Raw genomic sequence first — 23,236 nt, forward strand, 5'->3', positions numbered from 1 at the left:
TATTTGATAAAAAGAGTCGAAAGAACGTTGGCAGATATAATGAAAGCAATGTGCCGTTTAATTCCAGCGATTTCACGAAAGAAGAGAGGCACCTTCTCGGAATTGTTTGTGAAAATATCTGCCTAGAGACAAAATTCTTTCCTTCTCGAATTGCACCTTCGGGATTTTCCCAACTACCAACTTTCCGACGTTATTACCTCGTCTGAAGACAAATGACCTAATAAATGATTATTAAAGTAAGAAACAATGTCGTATGCTAATACTTTCAGCACTATGAGGGCAAGATTATTTTCCCAAAAGTTTAAATATTTCGCGCAGTTCCTTCTCGTGTTGCAAAATTCAAGAAAACTTTACTTACTCCTCATATAAAAATGCCCTCGTCATACAAAAATGTCCTATTTAAACTTTAAAAAAATGAAGGAAAAGTCTAATGAAATGTGATGAGGCACTTTTTATTTATAATTATCGTGCCATAAATCTGAGTATGAAGAAGAAAGAGTATTATTACATTTGGTTGCCAAAATCAATTTTCTGCGAGTTACTTTTTTTTTTTTTTTTTTTTTTTTTTTTCAAATTTAAATGTCATTCATAAGCCAATGTTTTACATTCTGCTCCAAATAAAGGGCGACTGGAGAAGGGTAAGAGAGACAGTCGAGCAGATCTAGGTAGTGACGAGCTATCATCTGCCAGAATTTAGTTAAGACGTTGTTACTGTAGAGACGATTAGGTTTTTTTTAGATCAAGAAAAGTGAAAATTTTATTGTGCCGTCGCAGATATTCGAACTACGAATCTTTCAAGTTGCTAGTTGGATACAGTAACCACTTACATTATGAAAGCATTCACGAAGAAATATCGTAATTCTTTACACAACCTTAACTCCTCTGTTCTGATATTTGCCAGTTCTCATACATCTATTATTCCATTCAGCTTACGAATTGGTGTAAAAAAGAAATGCAGTCAAACCCTACTATAGAGAACTTGGTTATAATGCCCTTTCAGATAAAACGAATAAAACTTTTGGTCCCGTCCACACTTGGTGTTATTTTATACCTTTATAGTGAATCACTAGACGTATGGAAAATCAGATATAACGAAATCTATGAATGTCTTCTAGTGGTATGTTTTAGTATTTTTCAAAATTTTAGAACTTCTGCAAATTTTAACAGAAAAATTACGAACTCTTAAAATCATCTACGTTTAGTCAAACTGGATAGGGAAAGAACACTTTCACATTACTGTTTTTATCTTCACTCGTACCTTTATCTGCGCATTTAGCAAAGGCTATTTGAATCAGAGGAGATGTCCAGTTTTTGGAAAACCAGAACACGCAATAAGTATATCTCAGAAGATCACATTGCCTCTAAATGTGCATTTTAAAGGCAGAATCTGTTTCAAAGGAAAGATCTGTACCTTTACATTTATGCTATGTCATTTATCGCGTTAAAGTGTATTTTCTCCCTCTTTCCCACGTGCCTTTATGATGTAATTGGAAGCGCGTTCGGCTAGCAACCAGGAGGTCCGGAGTTCAAATCCCAATGACAGCAAAGCTAATTACCTGAAATTTTCTTCTCCAAAAAAATTCTAGATTCTGCATTGGCACCCGAACTAAAAAAATGGGATGGACTAAAAAATGTGAATCGTCACCACCAGGCTTTGGTGATTTAGTCCTCTCTCCACGAGGGATGAATTAGGGGAGAGTGTAATGTATTTTCTGTCTCCTTACTTGCCTTCGTAGTGTAAGTAAAAAGCGCGTCCGGCTAGCAATCGAGAGGTCTGAAGTTCGAATCGTGGTGAGGGCATTGCACAGTTTTCGTCTTTCCTGATTTGTTAAAACCTAAAACACTTTACAAAATTGTTAACTTATGATGAAACTGAGAAAGAACAAAAAGCAACTATGGAAAGTGCAAATAATAATGTTTGTAATTACTATAATATTAAAAAAATTAGAGTTATTATTTGCTTCTATTGGTAGATGATAGCCAGTTTTATTTACTTATTTATTTATTTTTTTGGTATGTGTGTGTATGTTATGACATATTAGCCAGTTTCTGCATTTTTTTTTTTTTTTTTTTTTTTTTTTGTAAAATAATGCACTTTTTTTATCGAATAAGCTATGAAAAAACAACGGATTTAGCGAACCAAGCTTTCGGTCCTTTTGGAGTTTGTTATAAATCTGATTGTATACATGTATAAATCTATCCAATTAAATGTAAAATACGAATCATTTTAATAATAACCAGTACATATCAGTGGATAAGTGATCTATCACAGCAGAAATCTGACATTTCAATAAAAGTAATCAACAATTTCTTTTTCTCTTGGCTCTGATTTTAACTTAGAAGCATGTTGTCCCTTTATGTTCCTAAATTTTTAGTTTCAACGTCCTTTCTTGTAGCAGAGCCTAGTCTTTCTGCCTTTTATTTCAGTTATTATGAATATTTATTTAAAGAAATAATTAGAGATGGTATTTTCAGTACCTGCTACCCTTATTATATTTATTTCTAATAATACAAGAAAATGGCTATTGGAGACCCATGCAGTGAATAACGAAAAATAGTTGCAATTATTCTCTGAATTGTTTAATTCTATTTTTACTATATAAATGGATAAAAAGAATCCCTGTTTTATCTATTTAAATCTCAATTGCTTCCAGTTGGATTTAATAATAACATTATCATTTATGTATAACTTAAAGTGCTCTTCAAAGAAGAATAAATGAAGCGAATGTATTCATAGAATGCTTAATTAGACATAGATATATATTCTTCGAATAGTATATGGCAATACGCTGTTCATCGTATATTCTTCTCATTACGGTGCTATTTTCTTTTAAGTATGCGTTATATTTGATTCATTATATTTCTATTAATAGACAAACTCAATCATAGAATTCTTTTAATCATAAAATTATTTTTGTATAGAAGTGGCAAATTTCAACTTATATTACAGATTCTTCCTTTTACAATTTTGTGGAACACCCATCCATGAGCGAAATAAAGCAGAGATCAGTTTTCATTCACGTTGATGTACCTGGACAAGAAGACCATGCTCCAGATCTTCCGAATGAGTGAGTAATTTTAAAACATATTTCTAATTGGTTTTCATAGTAATACATCTTCCTGTGGTTTAGTCAGAAGGAAAAAATTACTTTGTATTTAGTAATGACAAATAATTAATTTGCAGTTATTAATGACAAATCATGTGAATTTTGGTTGTAGACTGGAGTTCAGTGTTTTCGGACAACATAACAAATGCTTAAATAACAAATTAGATGCCGCTTTATACAAGCTAAGGTGATTTTAAGGAATAAAAATAAGTGCCGGCGTTTCTTTATTGGGTTTTTTCCTAATGTTTTTGAAGGGTAAGCAGTAATCTGTGTTTCAAACTTAGACATCAACTAAGCCGATTATACCTTCAAAATTAAGTGGAATTGACTTGCTACACTCAATGTGAAAAATGGTTCATTTACAGAAAATAATGAAACTAATTTTTTGAAGCAACAGTTTTTATTCAAGTACTCTATATGCGTCTTTAATGTAAAGCAAACATTGTCCAAGAATTTTGTTTAATTACCTTGTAAATTTTCTAAGCATTCGGTAGCATTAATTCTATAAATTGCAAATAACAACGGTTGGCTGTAAGTAGTAAATTCATTTTAAAAATGCCACTCTGGTAATCATATTGATAAGTTTTAACAGAAAAACTTAAAATGCACTCCATATTAATAATTATGTATATGCACAACAGCTACAATTTTCGGGTATAATGTGCAGAATACTTTAACTAAAGGGTATCATCTAGTTCTTTATTCTAATTTCACTTCAGCTCAGTTAAACTTGTTTTCCTTTGGCGAGTTTTCGCTCTTAGCAGAATTCAAAGTAAGCGTATCATCAAAAAACATTAACAGAAATGTAAAATGTACTTAAAAGTACTTGTACGTAACATGAAGTTACACAAAATAATGTAATACAACTAACTTAAGATTACCACACATCTTGCAGAAATTATAGTGCAACAAAACTACAGTGACAATTTCAGCGCCGTCCAACCGGGATAGTGTTTAGCGACGCTGATTGCCGTACCGAAGGGCCAGGATTCGAATCTCGGAGGAGGCATGGATGTTTGTAAATGTATAGTGTCTATGCCGCATGGGGGGCATTCTAAATATGCGGCAAGCTGAAAGTCCTTTGGAGAGATTGGTGGTAGGGGAAGAGGAGGGGGAGACCCTCGGAACCGTCCCCGAGGGTGCTCTCCATCAAAATTTGGTGCGGAACTGAGCGAAGTCGTACTGTCACCAGTATGGTGCTCAAGGCTCTTGCCAACGACAGCCGCAATCTTACGCTCCTTGCCACAATGAAACATTCGGGGGCTTGTTCTGGTGCTATTATCAGAGAATTGAAATAAGTCACAACAACAATTTCGGCAACACTTTATTGCTCTTGAGAGCTTTTTTATCTAACTCAAATGGAATTAATAGGTAAAATTGTGTTATTTCTGCATGGCAACTTCCCAATAAGATAAGGCACTCATAAGTCCTAAGTTTACCCTGTGACGTTTCGTCTTCTTTGTAGAAACTAGAAATGAATTATCGCTGTCTTGTAATAAGTACCACAGAAGCAGGGAAAGAGTTTAAAGGACCCATTTATTTGAGTCAAACAAAAGTTAAGAGACGGCTTCACTCGTGCTTACAAAAGCCAACAATTTTGGCCTAAATCAAAGATAATAGATTAACTTAAACTAAGAAAAGTAAGTTAGCCTAAGAACTGCACAATTAGAATAACGCGCAAGTTGGCTGTGACCTAAGGTCGGCTTAAGAAGCCTAATGGCAAGAATAACGCAACGTCGCAGAATACTACTTAGCAAGAGAATCAATTTAGCAGCGTGGCCTTCAGTTGGAAGAACAGGCTGTGCTTCTACCATCTGAAGCCTTCCTTTAATTCGCTCTTATTTCTACCTCATTTGAATATCGCGCGAATAAATAAATATAAATTTACATTCTGGTAGGAAAATGGAAATGAGAAGAATGGGAACGCAATTTAACATAAAATGAATGGTTAGAAATTAATCGATTCCCTACAACCGAGTATACTGCAGCAGTAATAATTAACAGCAGTAATAATTAACCACATGTGTGCTAGTTTCTTCTATTTTAATTATAAGTTTTTTTTATTTGTTTTATTCTGGACAGAACTTCCGCGCCTTAGGAATAGAAAAAAAACGATAGAAGAGTGTAACAAAAATGCTAAATTTTAACTTTTTAAATGCATTCCTTTTTGTGACATTTACTTCTTATTGACAAGAAGATTGGTAGTACCAAAACAACAATTACCACAGATACGCTGGCTATTCAAGACCATTTGCAGAAGCTTTCATATACAGCAAATTACCGTTATAACTCTAATCTTTAGGTACTTCAACTCTCTAGCTAACTGTACTTTCTCAACAGATTTTCCAGTGAATTTTCAAGGTATGGAGATTCATTATTTCAAGATACGTGCAATTATTTCAAGATACGTGCAATAAATAACAAAATTATGGCAAAGTATCGTGTAAAGTACTCGGCAAACTATGCGAGAAGATTGTAGTTCTTAAATAAATTAATATGGTCATGAATGCCTGTGACGATTAATGTTAATGAACCGGTTGTGATGTCACATTAATACATGTGACTTTTATGGGGCTTGTTAATTCTTTGCGAAAATTCTGTGTGTTCTATGTAATAATAATTAAAAATATAAATGTAGCATATTAGACACGGACTGTTCGAAAAGGTGGCTGCATGGTTTCTTAAACACTTAAAGTAAACAGCTTTATGAAGCAGTTTCAAAACTGTGGATGAGAATGTTGTGTAAATAATTTCTGCTGTATTAAATTTTACATGGTCACTGTTAATCAAAAAATTTAATTGTTAATCATCCATCTTGTTTTGCTAAATTAAATACAAAAAAGTTCCATATTTGTGTTTTGCAACCGCGGAGTTATTCGACAGCAACTTGTTAATATAAATCACGTTTCAATGATAAGAGTAGAAGCTGGAAACTTTTCGTTCAAGTTTAAGGGGTCAACTACGAAAAAAAAAAATTGCTCAGTTTAACTGTATTAGGTAAAACAGAACTCGTTGTTAAATTTGTAACTGGTCATGTAAAAATACTAATCCTTTGCATCCGGGGCCTATTTCGCGCGGAGTAGTAGTAACTCGAGACGTTTCGCAGCCTTTTTGACTCATTTCTTACCAATAACTTTAAATCCTTACACACACAAATTAATGCATAAAATTTTTATTTCTTAATATTTTATATAACTTTACACCTTTATAAACATAATTCCTTAAATATTAGCCCCCGTAATTTTTCTGTTTATGATATTTCATGTAACAATTCCCAAGATGCATGGCATGCCCGGCTTATCGGGGCAAGTATTACAATAAAATGCCGTTTGATACCTTTTTCCGGGTTCATTTCTCTGAAAACAGACTTTGTGATAGATAAGAAAAGATTTCAGATAAGAAAATCTTATCTCCATTTAGAGGGGTACCATTTCACACTTCATAACATTACACTGAAAGAGCGTAGGAGCCCACTTGGAAGAAACTAAACGTAAACAGTTATTGCCGCGCATCGAGTTTCCACGACAAACCAAGTGGTGACCGAGAGTCACCTTTCGAGTTGCGGCATCAAATCACATGGTGAGTGAGAGTCACTTCTCGAGTGCAAAGTACCGTCTTTGCGAATTTTCATATAGGACCAGGCCCACCAGTGGCCGAGCGGTAAAGTCGCTGAACACTGGTAGTTCGGTGCGATGTTTGAATCCCGCGAACAGGCTGGCTGCATGGGCGTTTTCGTGGTTTTCCCCATGTGTAACGTGTATATGAGCCAGTTTCCCTTAGAAAGTCCTCCACGAAGGCATCCCTTCCCTTAGGCAGATAGCCCTCGAGGCTTTGCCATAGTCACACTCATATAGGACCAGTTAACCGCAATGAATATTTTACTAAATGGAACTTCCGCTCTGAGAGAATCACGTAAAAAATTAAATTCTCTGCTGTTTACGGAATCATTCCGCCAATAGTTTTGAAACAACTTTCATATCATTCTCTAAGTTATATCGAGAAACTACTCTGTACCAGGAAGTTCATACCGAGGACCAGTTTTAAAAAAAATAAGGCATGTAGCTTTTTTTTTTTTTTTTTTTTTTTTTTTTTTTACTTCTGTGTAATGCCCACAACAGGATACGAACAGAAGGGTTATGTACTTGAGCTTTAAGTAAATTTTCCAAAAATTTTCAAAAATCTACTTTGAAGGCAACAGATTGGCCTAAAGCAATGACTCATTATTAAATTATCCCGCGACGTAGACTTGAAAACTGGTGCATTGTTGCAAACGATAAAAGAATGAGATATTTCAATGATTTTTAATATCCTTCGATAGTCAAGATTTATCATCTCATTAAGAATCAATAAATCGCTTTCCAGCTTCTTTGTTAGAGATAGAGAATGGACGTGCAATATCCATTCTCAAAATGGATATTGCAAATGATGGTCAGTACAAATGGAAACATATAGAATCTTTAGAGCCTCTAGACAGATTCAACAGCTTGTCTTTTTAATAAACATAGTAAGTTCAAAAAAAGGAAACCACTCTTAACTCTCACAGTTCGCCTGTACTATTCAAATGTACACTGAGCAAAAAAAAAAAAAAAAAAAAAAAAAAAAAAAAAAAAAAATTGTTGGACAGTTCTATATTTCGCGTTCTACTGGGCCGATTTTCAGATATGTTTAGAAATACGTCTACTTTACAATGATGGTAAAAAGTTCATAGATTACAATTCAAAATTTTTTTGAAAAAAATATAAAAATTATTTTAAAATGCAAATTTAAAAAATAAATCATAAAAAATGGGTGAATTTTATTTGGAACGAAACTGAATTTCGAAATGTGAAAGGAAGAATCAAATAAGTTTAATAAAAAAAGAGAGATTAATAAATATATACCAAACTCAATTAACATTGAGGAGCTACTTTTTTAAAAACTACTCGTGCGATTTTTACAAAACTTGGTAGTGTGGTGTAATTTGAGTCGTAGAATGGAAATATGAAAAAAAAATCGGTATGTTATTTCAGAAAAAGTCCGATTATGTGTCAAATAAGTCGCGCTTTCGAGAGACATGAAAAACGCAAGTTGAATTTCGTCAATCGGCCCAGAAGAACGATAGATATAAAACTGCCCCCCCCTTTTTTTAGTCCAAAAGGGCTTTGTCCCTAAAAGAACTATTGTTTTCGTTTTGCGATCTTGCGTTGAATCACTATAAATGTCTGTTTCACTTTTCAAACTGTTGCTACCAAATGTTAGAGTCCTACATTATATTTGAAGAAATTAAATAGTGAAAAATCTGCATAAATGTATGTATATTTCTTGCATTGTGATAAAACAACGGTACATAGAGCCATCGAATATTGAATGACGTAATCCTACTGCGAATATGGGCGTGGGGAAACCCAAATTTGAAATTTGGAATTTGTTTTATTATCAATTTCATATTTTGTAAAACTTTAACGAATTTTTGAGTAACAAAACGATTTGAAAGCGAGTAATGGCAACAATATAAGGGGGGGGGGAACCTTTTTATCTCTAGCGCGCGGAACTGTGTATCAAAAATTCTAAAGATAGGCTCATTATAAAATTATTTTGAGACATTGCTATAGAACTGAAATTTATGGTTTAAGTGCGAAGAACATGATATTTAATAAATAAAGGCAACACATAAAACGTTAAATAAACACCCCTTTGGACGTAATTTGAAATTTGAAACCTTTCAGATTTTTTAATTTATTATTTTTTTTCCCGTAGTGTACATTTTATGTAGTTATTGGAAAAAATTAGGGTCTGAAAGCTTGCAAAGATAATTCCATACCCTATTAGCTTAGGAATACTTGTGGACTTTCTACACATTGTGAAAAATCTACGGGATCTAAGGCGCAGGCTGAATCATCCGCCATTCGAGAGCCCAAGTCGGAATATTAATGGAGGCTGCATAGTTAGCTGTGCAACAATTTCTTGTGCTTTTTTGTTCAAAATGGGCGGATGTACAGCTATTAATTGCTCAAATCATTCACGGAAAGATCATATATTGGTAAAATTTCCTATAAATGAAGAAAAAAGAAAAATTTGGCTAAATAATTGCCAAAGAGATAATTGTGAACTTGGTTCAGGTACTCATATTTGCCTAGTAAGTATAATATTATTTACTCCTTCATTTAGAGTTTATATCTTCTAAATTGTTTATAATGTGCAAGTAAAGGCGCTTCTAATTTAATACATAGATTTTGTTTTCCTGTCCTTATTGCGAAATTATAGTAATGTAGTATGAAAATCATTAGCATACTGAAATTTATTAAAAATAAATAATAACTTGAGAATAATAATTTAGAAATGCAAGTTAAAATCTGAACGTTTGCCAAAGATATGTGTAACATGATGAGTTTGAATATCGTTGACATAACTTCTAATTTCTTTGCTTATTTAATAATCACTATTGTTGAAAAGTTAGTTTGGTTGCCCGTACCGTTTCTTGGTTAAAATAATTTCCAGAATTTTGACATTGAGGTCTGAAGTCAACAGAATAAACTGAATACTGTAGGACAAAATATATATAATTTGCTTTCAATAATTGCAGGGATTGTGCAAGTACTGTATACTTATTCAGAAGTCAAACAACAAAAATCAGCGTTATATTTACAAAATTTTCACAGGACTAGTTTCGATGGTTTTACCGAACCACCATCCTCAGCTGCAAAACCGCAGATAAACAAGATAGGAAATAATGATTAGATGAGATAAGAAAGCCTGGACAAGAATAAGCAAGTGGCGCCATCTGTTGGTAAAACCAGAACTAAAACATAATTTCTTTAAAGGCAGAAGGCAAATTTGGATTGGAATTAGGATCGTTAACTAGAACAGAAAGATTTTTATGAATATGAAATGCCTCTAGAAAATCCAGTTCTCCGATGGAAGATGTTTTTTGAATAATTTTGGCAGCAAAAAATTGAAAGTGTGATTTTCGGACCAACAATGTTGAGCAACAGAAGACTTCTGTGTTTCCTTTTTTCTAACATATGCCTCATGTTCCTTGACGCGAAATTTTAAGGCTTTCTTAGTTTGGCCAATGTAAATTAAACCACACTGACAAGGAATCCTATAAATACCCCAGGAATTCATATCCGGAATGGGGTCCTTGAGTATGGAACTCTGAATTTTATTGATGGGAGAATAAACAACCCGAAAGTTAAATTTCTGCAAAATATGTGCAAGTTTATAGCTAATTGATGGAAAGAAGGGAATGACCACAGAATTTTTATAATCTCCTAAAACAAGAGTGTGCCTTTTAGTGTGTTGAGATGAGAATTTTTTAACTGCTTGATTAATAATGTTGGGTGAAAAGCCCCTGTGAATAGCTATTGCTTTTAAATAATTTAGTTCTTCATCAAGCGCTAGTTTGGTATACTTGTAATCCCAGTATTATTCAATACGGCAATAGGGTTAAAAATTTACAATGAATGCAGAACATTCAGATAAGCACATTAAATTTGTAAAAACTCTGCATGTGTATTTTTCGTAAAATAATTGTTGTGTTTTAATGCATGCATAATAATCAAATAAATCTGCTTGTAATGATGAATTTCAAAGGCCAAGTCAAAATCATTTCATAAATTCAATATTTCAAAAGAATTTAATCTCATCAAATTAAATCCTCATTACACTGATAAACATTTGTTACTGATCTAATGTTACAAAACAGTTTTTTGTACATAATAAATAATATTTTCTCAAGCGTTACTTTGTGTTGCCATCCCTAAATAAGAAACTGCCTACATATTCAGAAAGCTCCTGAACCCAGAATGTTGTATTTTCTTCTTCCACATATGTTATGAAATATTTCATACATTTTAAAAGAATGTGTTTCTTCAGAGTCTTGTACAATTGTTTCCATAAACGAAAGTGATTGTAAGATTGTTTTACCTCATACTTAATTGACAACATGTTCTAAAGTTATTTTTTTAGTATAAATTTACTATGTTTTTATTGAAATTTGTGTTAAAATATCATTAAGATAAACTCGTTTGCACACTCTACACTTTAACTATTTCCACATTTGACACTATTGAACGTTTTTATTCATACCTTATTTATTTTACTCTGCTAACTGAACTAAAACATCTAAAGCAGCGTTTCTCAACCTTTTGACTAACACGTACCATCTAAACAAAAACTGAAAACCTTTAGTACCACCACTACATTTTACAATGATTATTTTTCAGTTTCTTAATAGAAATATTAAAAAAAAAAATCTGAAAGCTTTCAGATATTATATTACGCCCAAAGGAGTGTTTTTTTACCATTTTGTGTGTTACCTTTATATATTAAATATCATATTCTTCGCACTTCAACTATAAAATTCAATTCAATAGCAATATCACAAAATATTTAAAAGAGCATGTCTTTAGAATTTCCGATACACAGTCTCGCGCGCTGGAGATAAAAATGTTTCCTTTTCATACAGTGAAATCGTTGAGTTTGTTACTAAAAATTTTGTTAAAGTGTTACAAAATATGAAATCGATAATAAAACAAATTCCAAACTAGGGCTTACAGATGCCCATACTCGGTAGAGGATTATATTACTCAAAATTTGATGGCTCTTGGTTCCGTTGTTTTATCACAGTGCGGGGAACATATATACATTCATGCAGATTCTTCATTATTTAATTTCTTTAAATATAACAATTTGAAAAAAAAAATGAACATTTTCAACGCAAAATGCCAAAACGAAGTTAATAGCCTTTCCGGGCTAACGCCCTTTGGGCTAAAAAGGAAGAAAGAAAATCTGAATGCTTTCAGGTTTTATATTACGCCTAAAAGGGCGTTTTCTAGCGCTTGGTGTGTTACCTTTATTTATTAAATGTCATGTTCTTCGGACTTAAAACACATAAAATTCACTTCAACAGCAATATCAGAAAATGTTTAAAAACAGCATACCTTTAGAATTTCCGATACACCGTCTCGCGCGCTGGAGATTAAAAAGTATTTTTTTCGCCGGTTGTTGCCATTGCTTGCTTTGAAATCATTGAGTTTGTTAATATAAGTTCGTTAAAGTGTTGCAGAATTTGAAGTTGAATAAAAAAATTCGAAATGCAAAATTCGGGCTTCCAGGTGGCCATGTTCGGTTGGAGGACTACGTTATTGAAAATTTGATGGCTCTAGGTACCGTTGTTTTATCACAGTGCGAGAAACATTCATGCATTCATGAAGATTCTTCATTATTTAGTTTCTTTAAATATAATACATGGAGATAATATTTGGTGCCAACAGTTTGAAAAGTGATTCACGCAAAATGCCATTTTCAAATTAATAGCCCTTCTGGTCTAACGCCCTTTGGGCTAAAAATTATTTTGCCATCTGCACGTATTGACTATTTAAATTAAATATACACACATGAAAATACTAGATTAATAATTGGTTACCATTTTTATTTTTAAAATTTAAGTTATAATACTTTAATTCTAAATTTTAGTGCGAAATTTGGGCCTGTTCAAGAGAAATCAATTTCTTTACGTCTGGTCTTATTTTGCATAGTTTCTAGCGTAAATTAGAATCCACATTTAATTTTGTTCTGTATTTATTTTTTAAATATAACATGGAAGAAAATTCTTGTTTACACATATAGGTTGTGCAAAAAGGCAATAAAAATTTTAAAACTTTATTTGAAATGCTTCTAAATTGTTTTTTCGGTTAAGCCAACAAGTGCGTTATTTTTGAAATCTTCAGTTAGAGTTCGATCACAGGAAATTTCTCTCAATTGTTCTTTTTCTTCACGAGGTAATGTTTCAGGTATATTTGAACAAATTGGATTTCTAATCCAATTTCTTTTTTCATAATCCTCGGGTTGAATGTTGAAATTATTTAGCAATGAAAAACAATGATTTTTAATGTTGGATGCTAATTCTTCTTCTATATCAAATTATTTTTGGTTAGAAGACTTTCTAAAAGTGGCAAAAACTGAAAATATTAATATCAAATTCTTTGATTATTAGCTCGAGGTTTTTTAGCATAGCCTTTATTTTATTTTTAACGGTAAACAAATTAACATTTTGTCTTTGTAATCCTAAATTTAATTCCTTTAACTTTTCAAAAATGTCTGCTAAATATGCTAAACACGTCAACCATTTTTCAATAAATAAACATTTTTGCAATTCAAATTCTGAATCACGGAGGAAACTTTGAATTTCTGATCGAAGTTCAAAAAGACGATTTAAAACTTTGCCTCTGGGTTACCACCTTACTTCCGAATGCAACAAAAGCGTTTCGTGTTCACTGCCCATCTTTTGGCATGAAATGGTAAATATTCTTGAATTTAAAGCTCCGCTTTTGATAAAATCAAAAATTTCCGCAGCTTGATTTAAAACGATTTTCAGACTTTCAGAGATTGTTTTGGCTACTGAAGCTTCACGCTGTATGCTAGCAGTGAGTAAATTCAGTTTCAGTTGCGACTTTCTTTATTTGAGAAATCACTTCGGAATGATTTCCTGTTAAAGCCCGAGCGCCATCACTGCAGACGGCAATGCACTTATTCCAAGAAATATCATTCTCAAATATAAAATTGTTAAATACTTTGAAAATTTCATTTTCAGTTGCTCTTTGAAGAAGAGATTCACAAAATAAATAGTCTTCGACAATTCGCTTATCTTCTTTGAAACGTATTGTTGCGCGCGTACGGGTTCATAATAGGTTGAATGCACAAATCTGATGAAAAATTTTAAAACTTTATTTGAAATGCTTCTAAATTGTTTTCAAAATTTATTTTTATCGAAATTTATTTTTTTCAAAATTTATTTTTATTTCAAAATTTATTTTTTATTAATTTTTTTAAAATTGTTTAACAAAATTTATTTTTATCGCAAGAAATAAAACAAAATGCTCAAATTTTTCCTCACAGATATTCGTACAATAGCACGACAGCACACAGTAGTTATAGTTTAAACTACTAAAACGTTAAATAGAGCTCAGTCCAAAGCTCAGAGAAAGCTAATCCGATCCACCGCGAGTTCACTACAACCAATATAGCACTAAGTAAACAACTGGGAACTGAGATGTTTCGCTCTGGATTTTTAAAGCTTTTTAATCATGCACGAGAACATTCTGGTAATTTTTATTTTCTCGAGCTTTCAGGAAAGCAAAAGAGTAGAATTACAGTTACAGCTAACACACAATTGCGTTTACTCAATATAAATTACGAAATATATATTTATTAAATGTGCATGCTCCTGCATTTTCACTTTTTCAGTGTAGCTTTCTGTAAGACTCGCCACGCGCTGCACGGGGAAATAAAACAGTTTTAATTAAAACTCTACTAAAATAGTTAAATAAATACAAAATCCGTAACAGTATGTAAACTAATAATTGAACAAAGTTCGTTTTATCAATACTTTCATCCAATTGCAATGAGAAATACTCAATGTGTTTTATTTTTTCAATAAGTGTCTCTTTATGAAATTTGCCATTTTATGAATTCGTCGACTTACTGTATCATTTGATAACGAAATATTATTAAATTCATTAGCCGCCTTTTTTGTTGAATAATGTTAAAACGATATCTTTAGCTGCTGGTAATATAAGCTTTTCTTCAATAGTGTGAGTCTGCCTAGTCTTGGCAATTTTTAGGCTTACTAGACAACTAGCTTCCAAAGCTTTTTCACTTTGAAGTAGCAGAATATTTCATTACTTGTTTACTATTTTTGAACTTCCGCAATTTCCTCTCAAAATATTCTTCAGATTTATCCTTAGATTGGCATGCTTAGATTCAAGATGTCTTTTAAGAAACAATGGTTTTATACTTTGATTGGATCATAGTTCCCAGCAAACAACACATTGAGGTTGAGGGTCCATTTCAACTCCATTCCAAGGAAACCCAAATGATAAATAACTTTCATTGTATTTTCTATAAACAATTTTTCTTTTCTTTTCTTTTCAGTATTCTTAGAGGTAGTAGATTGCCCTGGATCGATCACCTTTGAATCTCCATTTTCCGCTTAGTTAATACTAGCCATTTTTCTATTTTTTAAAATCTGGGTTTGATTTATTATTTTTTCACAAATATTTAAATGCACAATATATTACGAGTTCTTCAAAAACAAACGACGATGTTTTCAAATCGTGTAGAAAAGTGAGGAATACAAAGCAACAAGAAGATAAAAGACCAGCTGTTAGAGAAAGCAAGCCAACGTAAAAATGATTCTCATTGAAAATGGAGCAATATGAGACCGGAATTGGCGACGTAAAGTGCTGACATGCTAATAAATCGATAAACTAAAGAGAATTAATGAGATACTATTATCTTTTTTATAGGAACTTATTTTTATTCCTTATTAAATGCAGCATCCATTTCTATCACTCCTTTTAAAATCATCCTTTATGGCAAATTTTGTTATGTCTAAAAAATAGTTGCTATGGTTAAAAGAATATTTGTGAAACCTACAACATGGAAGAACTATGAAAGCTGCCATGCAGACAGATCGTTCGTGTAAAGTCTAAAAGCGGCTATTGGACCTTGAACAAAGCTCATATCGGATGTTGGAGTTTTAATTTTTGAATTTAATATTTAAAAATACTTTGCTTCTTTGCGTACCACCTATTCTTCTCTTGGGTACCACCGGTTGAGAACTCTTGATCTAAAGCATAAGTTATTTTGAATATGTTTTTCAAAATATACTTGAAATTTTTATTTAAGTGTAAACGTATATATACTATTCGAGAACTAATAAATCATCTAAAAAGTTTATATGCGCAGAATCCTGCGCGTCTATAAAATCGCTTTCTCGTCAAGGTGGGAAAGTTGGTGATTCAGTCTGGTATATAGGAGCCTTAACGGGATCACTCAAGCTGAAAACTTCAGCAACCGAAACAAAATTGAGTTTCTTTCCAAACGCAAGATTACTGGATTGCCAGTTGACAGAAAATGCTCTTTAACAGAAGTTCCTCTTCAAGCGGCCATAAATACCGAGGCGTGCAAAATTAATGAATAACTTGGGAAATATTATTTAATACGCATCTGCCGATTTAAAATTCTGTGAAAGTATATGCTAATTCCAAACTCCTGAAGTTCAAAATACGCACCTGGTCTTCTGTAAACTCATAACATATGCAAACAAAGAGAACGTGAGCCAATGAGGCACGGAAGGATATTAAGATCGGTGTAAATTTGCTAGCTATAAGAAGTATATGAGTTAGTAAATATTTAGATATTGCTAAGTATGTCTCAGAAACTATTTAGACGAATGTCAGTAGTGGTAGTCTATTTAAAATCTAGCAGTACATTTCCAAATCTCATTATCCTCCAAACGCCGACTGAAATTTAAAATAGGCCATTTCTTTGTATAAGCTTCGAATATTGTCCACAATCTTACGTAGCTACTGAATGCTTATTCCCATTCCTGCTTTAATCTAATCCTTTTAATTCCTCGAGATTTACGTAGATCTCGAGAAGTCAAAGAGTTTTGGAATTTAAAATAGGTATCCAGATAAATTTGATTTATATAGAATAGAAATGAGTGTACTAATGAATGCAAAATACTCATAAATGTAAAGTATCTTGTCATCATTTTAAAGGATACATGCATAATTCGTTTTCACGTGATTACATACAAATACGCAATATATAGTCGACTTCCATTATAAAGACCTTAAGTATAAGAACATTTCGGTTATGGGAAAAAATTGTTTAAAACGGTATTAAAATTTAGAACGAATTTCTGATCTTAAGAAAGTGTAAAAAAATCTAGTTTCAGATGTATTGTAAGACATTCAAAATTTTACCAACGAACTGTATTTATGTAAAATAAAAAATATGTGAATCAAAATTATAATTTAAACTAACGGTAAAACATTAATTCTCCCTCTATATTCTAAAAATCGCAATAACTTGTCTGGATTGCGTCATTTCTAGATCATTCTATGGTTTGCACAGCCCTGATGACGTAATAATTAGGAACTGAAACTAGCATTGTAAACCAAAACTTTTCTATTCACGTGCTTCCATCTTTCATAACTACGCACTTCAGCTTCTGTCTGTGCTGTACTTGGACGCAATTTCGCTACGCTGCTTCCTATTGCAATAATATCAATAATGTAAATATTCTTGAACAGGCAGGATTAGGGTGCCAAGTGATCTGTGGCCACATAATGTCAATTGAAAAAAAATGGAATTAAAATCGCCTCGACTGCCAAGTTTTATTTATGAAGTCAGCACATTAGCTTACGACTCAATCAAAATACTTCCTCTTCAATATAGGATAACTGCACATCAACAGTGCTCCGTCTTTTCTTTTCCTTGCTTTTTATTATGTCATTTACATATATATGTTAAATTTGTGTGCTTCAAACGAAATATAGGCTTCTTTTTCTTTTGTTTTCAAGAATTAAGGCAATAAAATGTTTCACCTCTTATTATTTTCAAAATTACAAAAGGCGAAATTTGCATTATCTCTGACTGATTAAAACTGCACTAAAACTAATTTATGATGATTTCGGGGATGCTTATCTCTGTCATTCCGAAATTTGTGTTCCTAATAGAAAGCGCGTTCTATGCATTTTATGACTTGTCTATACACTAGAAATATTCATTTTATTAGACACCTTTATTAGATCACATGAAATTAGAAATCCAGAAATTTTCATTCAGTTTATTCAGTCACTACTGAAACTAGTGGAAATAATAGTAAAAAATATGACTTCCGTTAAGACATTGAAGATTCTACAAATCACAAGTCGCTAATATGCCGAGAGTATAAGAAGCAGACAAAGAGCACTGTTTAATGAATTTTTCATATTTGTGATACTTTTGACAGAAAACAACAAAAAGATATTAATTTCGAATGCATTTCATGTACTTCAATAGAATGCATTAATTAAAGTAATGCGTTTTATCAATTTTGAGAATATAAGAAATTTCGGTTGCAAGAACAAATTTCATCTATGCTTTCTTATTTAAGAGTAGATTTTATTTTTATTCATCATTCTCTGAGTAGTTTTGTAAAGGGAACATTGTCAAGATAACAGATACAACTTCAAAGCTAGATTCTTCAACTATGACAATACATTTTATTGAAGTTCTAAAATTTTCTTCCCAAGTTATATTAGAAAGGAGTATTAAGTTCTGCCGAAACCAGGAACTGTAACATGAAATTAAAGAGCGCCAACCCCCCCCCCTAAATCAGATTTCGCCAGAGAAGAGTATAAGTTTTAAGATTGCTTAATTTATTAATAGCTGGCAAGATCTATATCATTAAATAGCTGAAGACTTTAATCATAAATTTTAAGCTATAATTTGTGCATTAATATTGTGTAAAAATGAGTTTTCTCTTAATATAACAAACTAATTATCTTCAAATCTGCTGATTATGAATCAATTTATTGCTCTAATCTAGTAATTTAAGCAATTTTATATTATGAATGCTTGAGTTTTCATTTATTTGTTTATTTTTATTTTAGTTTCGTTTTTCCAACCATACAGACGCTTGGAGAGGATTTAGTCGCTGTTCTTGATTTTCTCAAGTAAGTTTTTAGTTCCGCACTTCTAATGATGCATGTTAATAATGAAAACATATTACTCCTGTTATAGAAATTCTGCAGATGTTTTTTTATTAAGAAACATAAAAGCATACTAAATACTGTTGTCAAAGTAATACTATATGTGTATATTACTCATATATGATGAGGTGCAGATGTAAAATATTGAAAAGATCTTCCTTCTTTCTGTGTACTCAGCGTCTTTAGACCAGGTAAACTAATATTAAAAAAAAACGGTTTCAAATTTTTGCTTAAATAAGTACCTTTCTCAGACTTTCAAATGATATGTTAATACTATTTCTGACTGCCTACTTTTTTTTTTTTTTTTTTTTTTTTTTTTTTTTTTACATGAATAACGTAATGTCTCTTCAGAGGCAACAGTGTTATTAATTACATTTTAAAAAACTGCATTATCTTTTTGGATTTAAATTTTTTTAATTAACTAAAGCTTTTAGTTAAATTTTAGCTGCTTTCCAAACCTTGTTTGCATAAAGCTGTAAATATTTTTCTTTGCGTGTAAGTTATTTAACTTCTCTTGTATTTATAGCGTTATGCTACATCTGCTTGCAAAGCTGCACCGCGCAAGTATTCTTAGCTCTTGTTTGACAAAGCAGCACTAAGCCCACCAGCGGCCGAGCGGTAAAGTCGCTGAACACAGGTAGTTCGGTCCGAGGTTCGAATCCCGCGAACGGGCTGGCTGCATGGGCGTTTTCGTGGTTTTCCCCATGTGTAACGTGTATACCAGCCAGTTTCCCTTAGAAAGTCCTCCACGAAGGCATTCCTCCCATTAGGCAGATAGCCCTCGAGGCTTTACTCTAATCACACACACACACACACAAAGCAGCACTAAGGAATAGTGGAAAATCATTAAATGGTGTTCTTAGAATTTTGACATAATAGGTTGTTTGGCTATTTGAGTATTGCAAAGCATAGCCTGACGGTAGGTATGTCTTAAGGGAGAACTTTATATATAGGAGAAAGCGTCTTCCATTCGTGTTAGACTTGGGGAAAATTACAAAAACATCCAGCTTGTTCGCCTAAGTTCGAATCCGAAACGAACTATTAGTATTCAGTTGTTTTTAACTGCTTCTTTTGGAGCCACGAAGCAACAAGAGATAATCCAAAGGAAACAATGATTTCACAAAAACAAAGTTTTTACTACATAACGAACACTTAAAATATTGCTTAACATACTTAATACCTGCCACTTTTATGGAGAAGTTTTAGAGCTCTAATATATAATTTATAAGAGATTTAATGAGTATTTTAAAATATATATAAAATAATAAAAATTATCTTTCTTAAAAAATTGACAGCGCTTCAAAAATTTGCTTTTTAAATATGCAAAATACTTTGTTGACATGCTGAAAAAAATATCATATTGTCGGTTCAAAATATCAGCAACTTTTACTGTAAAAAGTGCGGTGCATATATTTATTAGATTCGGAAGAAAAATAGGTGATTCCTTATTTAAATATGGAAAGTGTAATGAAATAGTACTAAATTCTACATTGCATTGAAAAGAAAACTACATTTTACATATTATATTACTTTATGAAAGTGCAAGTGAGGTATGAGTCAGAGACTTTGCACTGTATCAGTTCTTTGCATGACAAAGTATCCTATCGCTCTGTTTTCTGATTGCGAGACAGTAATATGTAACTAAAATATTTTTCGACCTAAGGCAAATGATATCGTTATTTTGTTTGAAGAGAAACACACCAATGCATAATTTAAAACTAGACAAAAGAAGTAACTTTAGATTTGCATACATTTTGAATAAAAGTCTATCCCTTTCGAGTGCGATCAGGCTTCTTCAAAATTCTAACAGCTTTAACCTTTTATCTTTCATTAGTACTTTTCTCAACTAGATGGTACTATGTTCGTTTTGCCTTTGCTCCACCTACTACTTCGCTATAAATATGGGTGTTGCTCTTCCAACCTTGGGTTATTAGAGCTGAAGAAAAACATAATGGATACGTGATACACAGAACAACATGTTCAGTGTTAACGTTACCATACAGAAGTATAACCCAAGAAAAAGTCCGATACAGTGTTTTAGGTGTCAGAAATGGGGACACTCTCAGCACCTATGCACTAACCAAGAAGGATGTTGTAAATGACTGAAAGAGCACAGAAACAACGCTTGTCTTCTAAAAAAGGAAGAAAAGCCAATCTGCATATTCTGCAAAGAAAATCACGTATGCAGCTATCGTACATGTTCAGAGTATAGAAAAAAGTTTGAGAAGAAACCATCCTCTCAAAAACAAAAAGAATTTGAGAAAAAAATGGAAGAATTCCCCCAGCTCACTAAAGCAACAGATGTAGAACAAAAGAAAGTCTCAAAGTCTCTATTCAGTAGGAAAGTAAAAATCAAAATAGCCACCATTCGAAACGAAGTAAACGAAGCCATGGCTTGGCTAAAGAATGAAAAGATTCAAGATTTCTTAAGTAACGTCATCGAGCCCATTGAGAACATTAGAAGAGCAAAGACCATACTAGAAAAACTTTCAGTAGGTTTCAGAGCAACAATGTATATAATGAAAGTAGCAGACGCAGAAGAATAGTTAAGATATTCCCTCATGAAACTGATTAAACAAAAGGACTTTATTTCATTTTCAAAAAATTCTCATTTTTCATTCACAGAGTTCCTGTTTTGCAGCATTTCTCCGGGTCAGTTCTTGAGAGGGTGACCTCGCACGTGACTGGCTTCGACGAATCAGCGTGAACTATTGATAGAGCAGAGTGTTTCTATTTTTAGGGAAGATTTTCAAGCTCGAACTCATGGCTTTGCCACCTCTAATAACTTTTTCGTCCCCAGGACGCCGTGTTAATTATTTAGCACCTTTTATCTAAATCAAAAATACGTGATCGCCTAAGGGCAAAAGAATTACTGGCAAGTACACTTTGTACTAGATACCAGAATCGAAATCGAGGATTCCAGATTCCACCTTCAGTAAGCTTCATCAAGCAAAGCTCCCCATAAATTTCGTAAAACTTATTTGTTCTTACTTTAAAAACAAAAACCTTTCAGGTTAAAATAGGAAACTCTCAAGCAAGAAAATCTGTAGAAGTAGTGTACCTCAAGCAGTGTCTTGGGTTTTTTTTTTTTTAATACCTACATAAATGCTATGCCAACTCATTTCAACAACAAAATAGTAAAATACTCAGACCATACTGTCATTCTTATTGAGTCATTTAAGGCTCAACATGCAACAGAAAAACTTGAACTCACTGTCAACATCTCCCATTGCTGCAAGATTTGGCAAAATGCAATATTATGCTGTTTCGACAACATCGAAAAAATAACCCGGTTTCCATCAATATCAAGATTAATCTTCCTCTTCCTGAAGTTAATACAGTAAAATCTCGGAATACATTTTAATCCACAGTTGCTGTTTAAATTGCAAACCAACTATACAGTACGTAAAGTAAATGCTGAAAAAATTGCGTTAATGCCATTACTTGGCGTAAATTCATAATAACAGATCAAAACTGGACGTAAAATCTACCTAACCCTCGTTCTGCCAATTTTGCCTTACACGGTACCAGCCTAAGCAACAGTATGCAAAACTTACCGTAAAAAACGCGATATGTTTTAAAACAAACTACTGAGAATGAGAATCAATAACCCGTGGTTTCTGAGAAACCGGCAGATCCATAAAGATCTTAAAATCTTTAATATCCATGACCAAATCCCGAGAACAATTCACAATCTTTTTGAAAATATGTGAAATTCAGAGCATTCGCACATAAGAAAACTTGTTGATTATGATCCAGCCTTAGAAAATGCTGCAAAAAGACCCAGATTAATTCATGCAAAATTAAAAATAACAAGTTGTTGTGTACTCGGTTTTTACCTTATTAGTGTTATTCTGTATATGTTACGCATCTACATAATTTTATTAGTTCAACCTGTAAAACAGGCATAGACTTCACTTATTTCTGGCGAAGCAGAATAAGAGACTTTGACTACGCATATAGTGAAACTATATTTTGTGTTTCACATGCCTGTAAAAGCAGGCTGTAGACTTTGCTGTATACTGCTGAGATAGCAAGACTATAGACTTAGTCATCTTTTACTGTAAATAATTCATCTTTATCCTATATATTCAATCTTGCATTGTATCTTCAGTTATCTGTATAATTGCAACGCGCATTAAACTTGGGTTAATGAACTGATCCGCAATAACTTCATGAAAACTGCATCTCAGCTCCCTTTATCATTCAAGTTCTTCGCCGCTCGAACAGCTTATTCACTGAGGAACTCGAAAAAAACTTCTGTTTCGTGTCACCGGATGAAGGCACAAGCACAGTATTTCTCATCAGCGTAGCACTCGTTGTTAATATGTTACCATCGTCTTAGAACAAAACTCCATGATTATTGGTGAATGCTTAGAAGCTGGTATGCCATTTGAACCATCAAAGATCTTACCTTTGGTATCATTCACCTTTGGAAGTGAGGACTTGTTTTAAGATCTAAAACTCGAAGACTTAAAAGTATTAATCTTAATAATTAATCCGAGATTTTTTCCCTCCATATGAATTTTGTTTTCAACAAAATGCTTGCTCTTCGTTAAACTAACGTTTTTTAAAGCATTTAAAATCACTCTGAGAATCACT

At 32.6% G+C, this 23,236-nt stretch overlaps 1 protein-coding gene across 1 annotated transcript in view; it reads left to right on the plus strand.

Annotated features, from left to right (window-relative positions):
• The window catches only part of LOC118194142 (uncharacterized protein ZK1073.1-like), a 164,107-nt gene that overhangs the window by 56,670 nt on the left and 84,201 nt on the right, over positions 1-23,236 (plus strand). Inside the window, exons 4-5 of the mRNA XM_035365328.2 lie at positions 2,951-3,068; positions 18,536-18,598. Of these exons, the coding sequence (XP_035221219.1) occupies positions 2,951-3,068; positions 18,536-18,598 (181 nt within the window). The remainder of the gene's footprint in view (positions 1-2,950; positions 3,069-18,535; positions 18,599-23,236) is intronic.

This window comes from Stegodyphus dumicola, chromosome X1 (genome assembly GCF_044657685.1).
Source record: "Stegodyphus dumicola isolate Sdum_Otavi_A_Nest chromosome X1, ASM4465768v1".
Taxonomy (NCBI): domain Eukaryota; kingdom Metazoa; phylum Arthropoda; class Arachnida; order Araneae; family Eresidae; genus Stegodyphus; species Stegodyphus dumicola.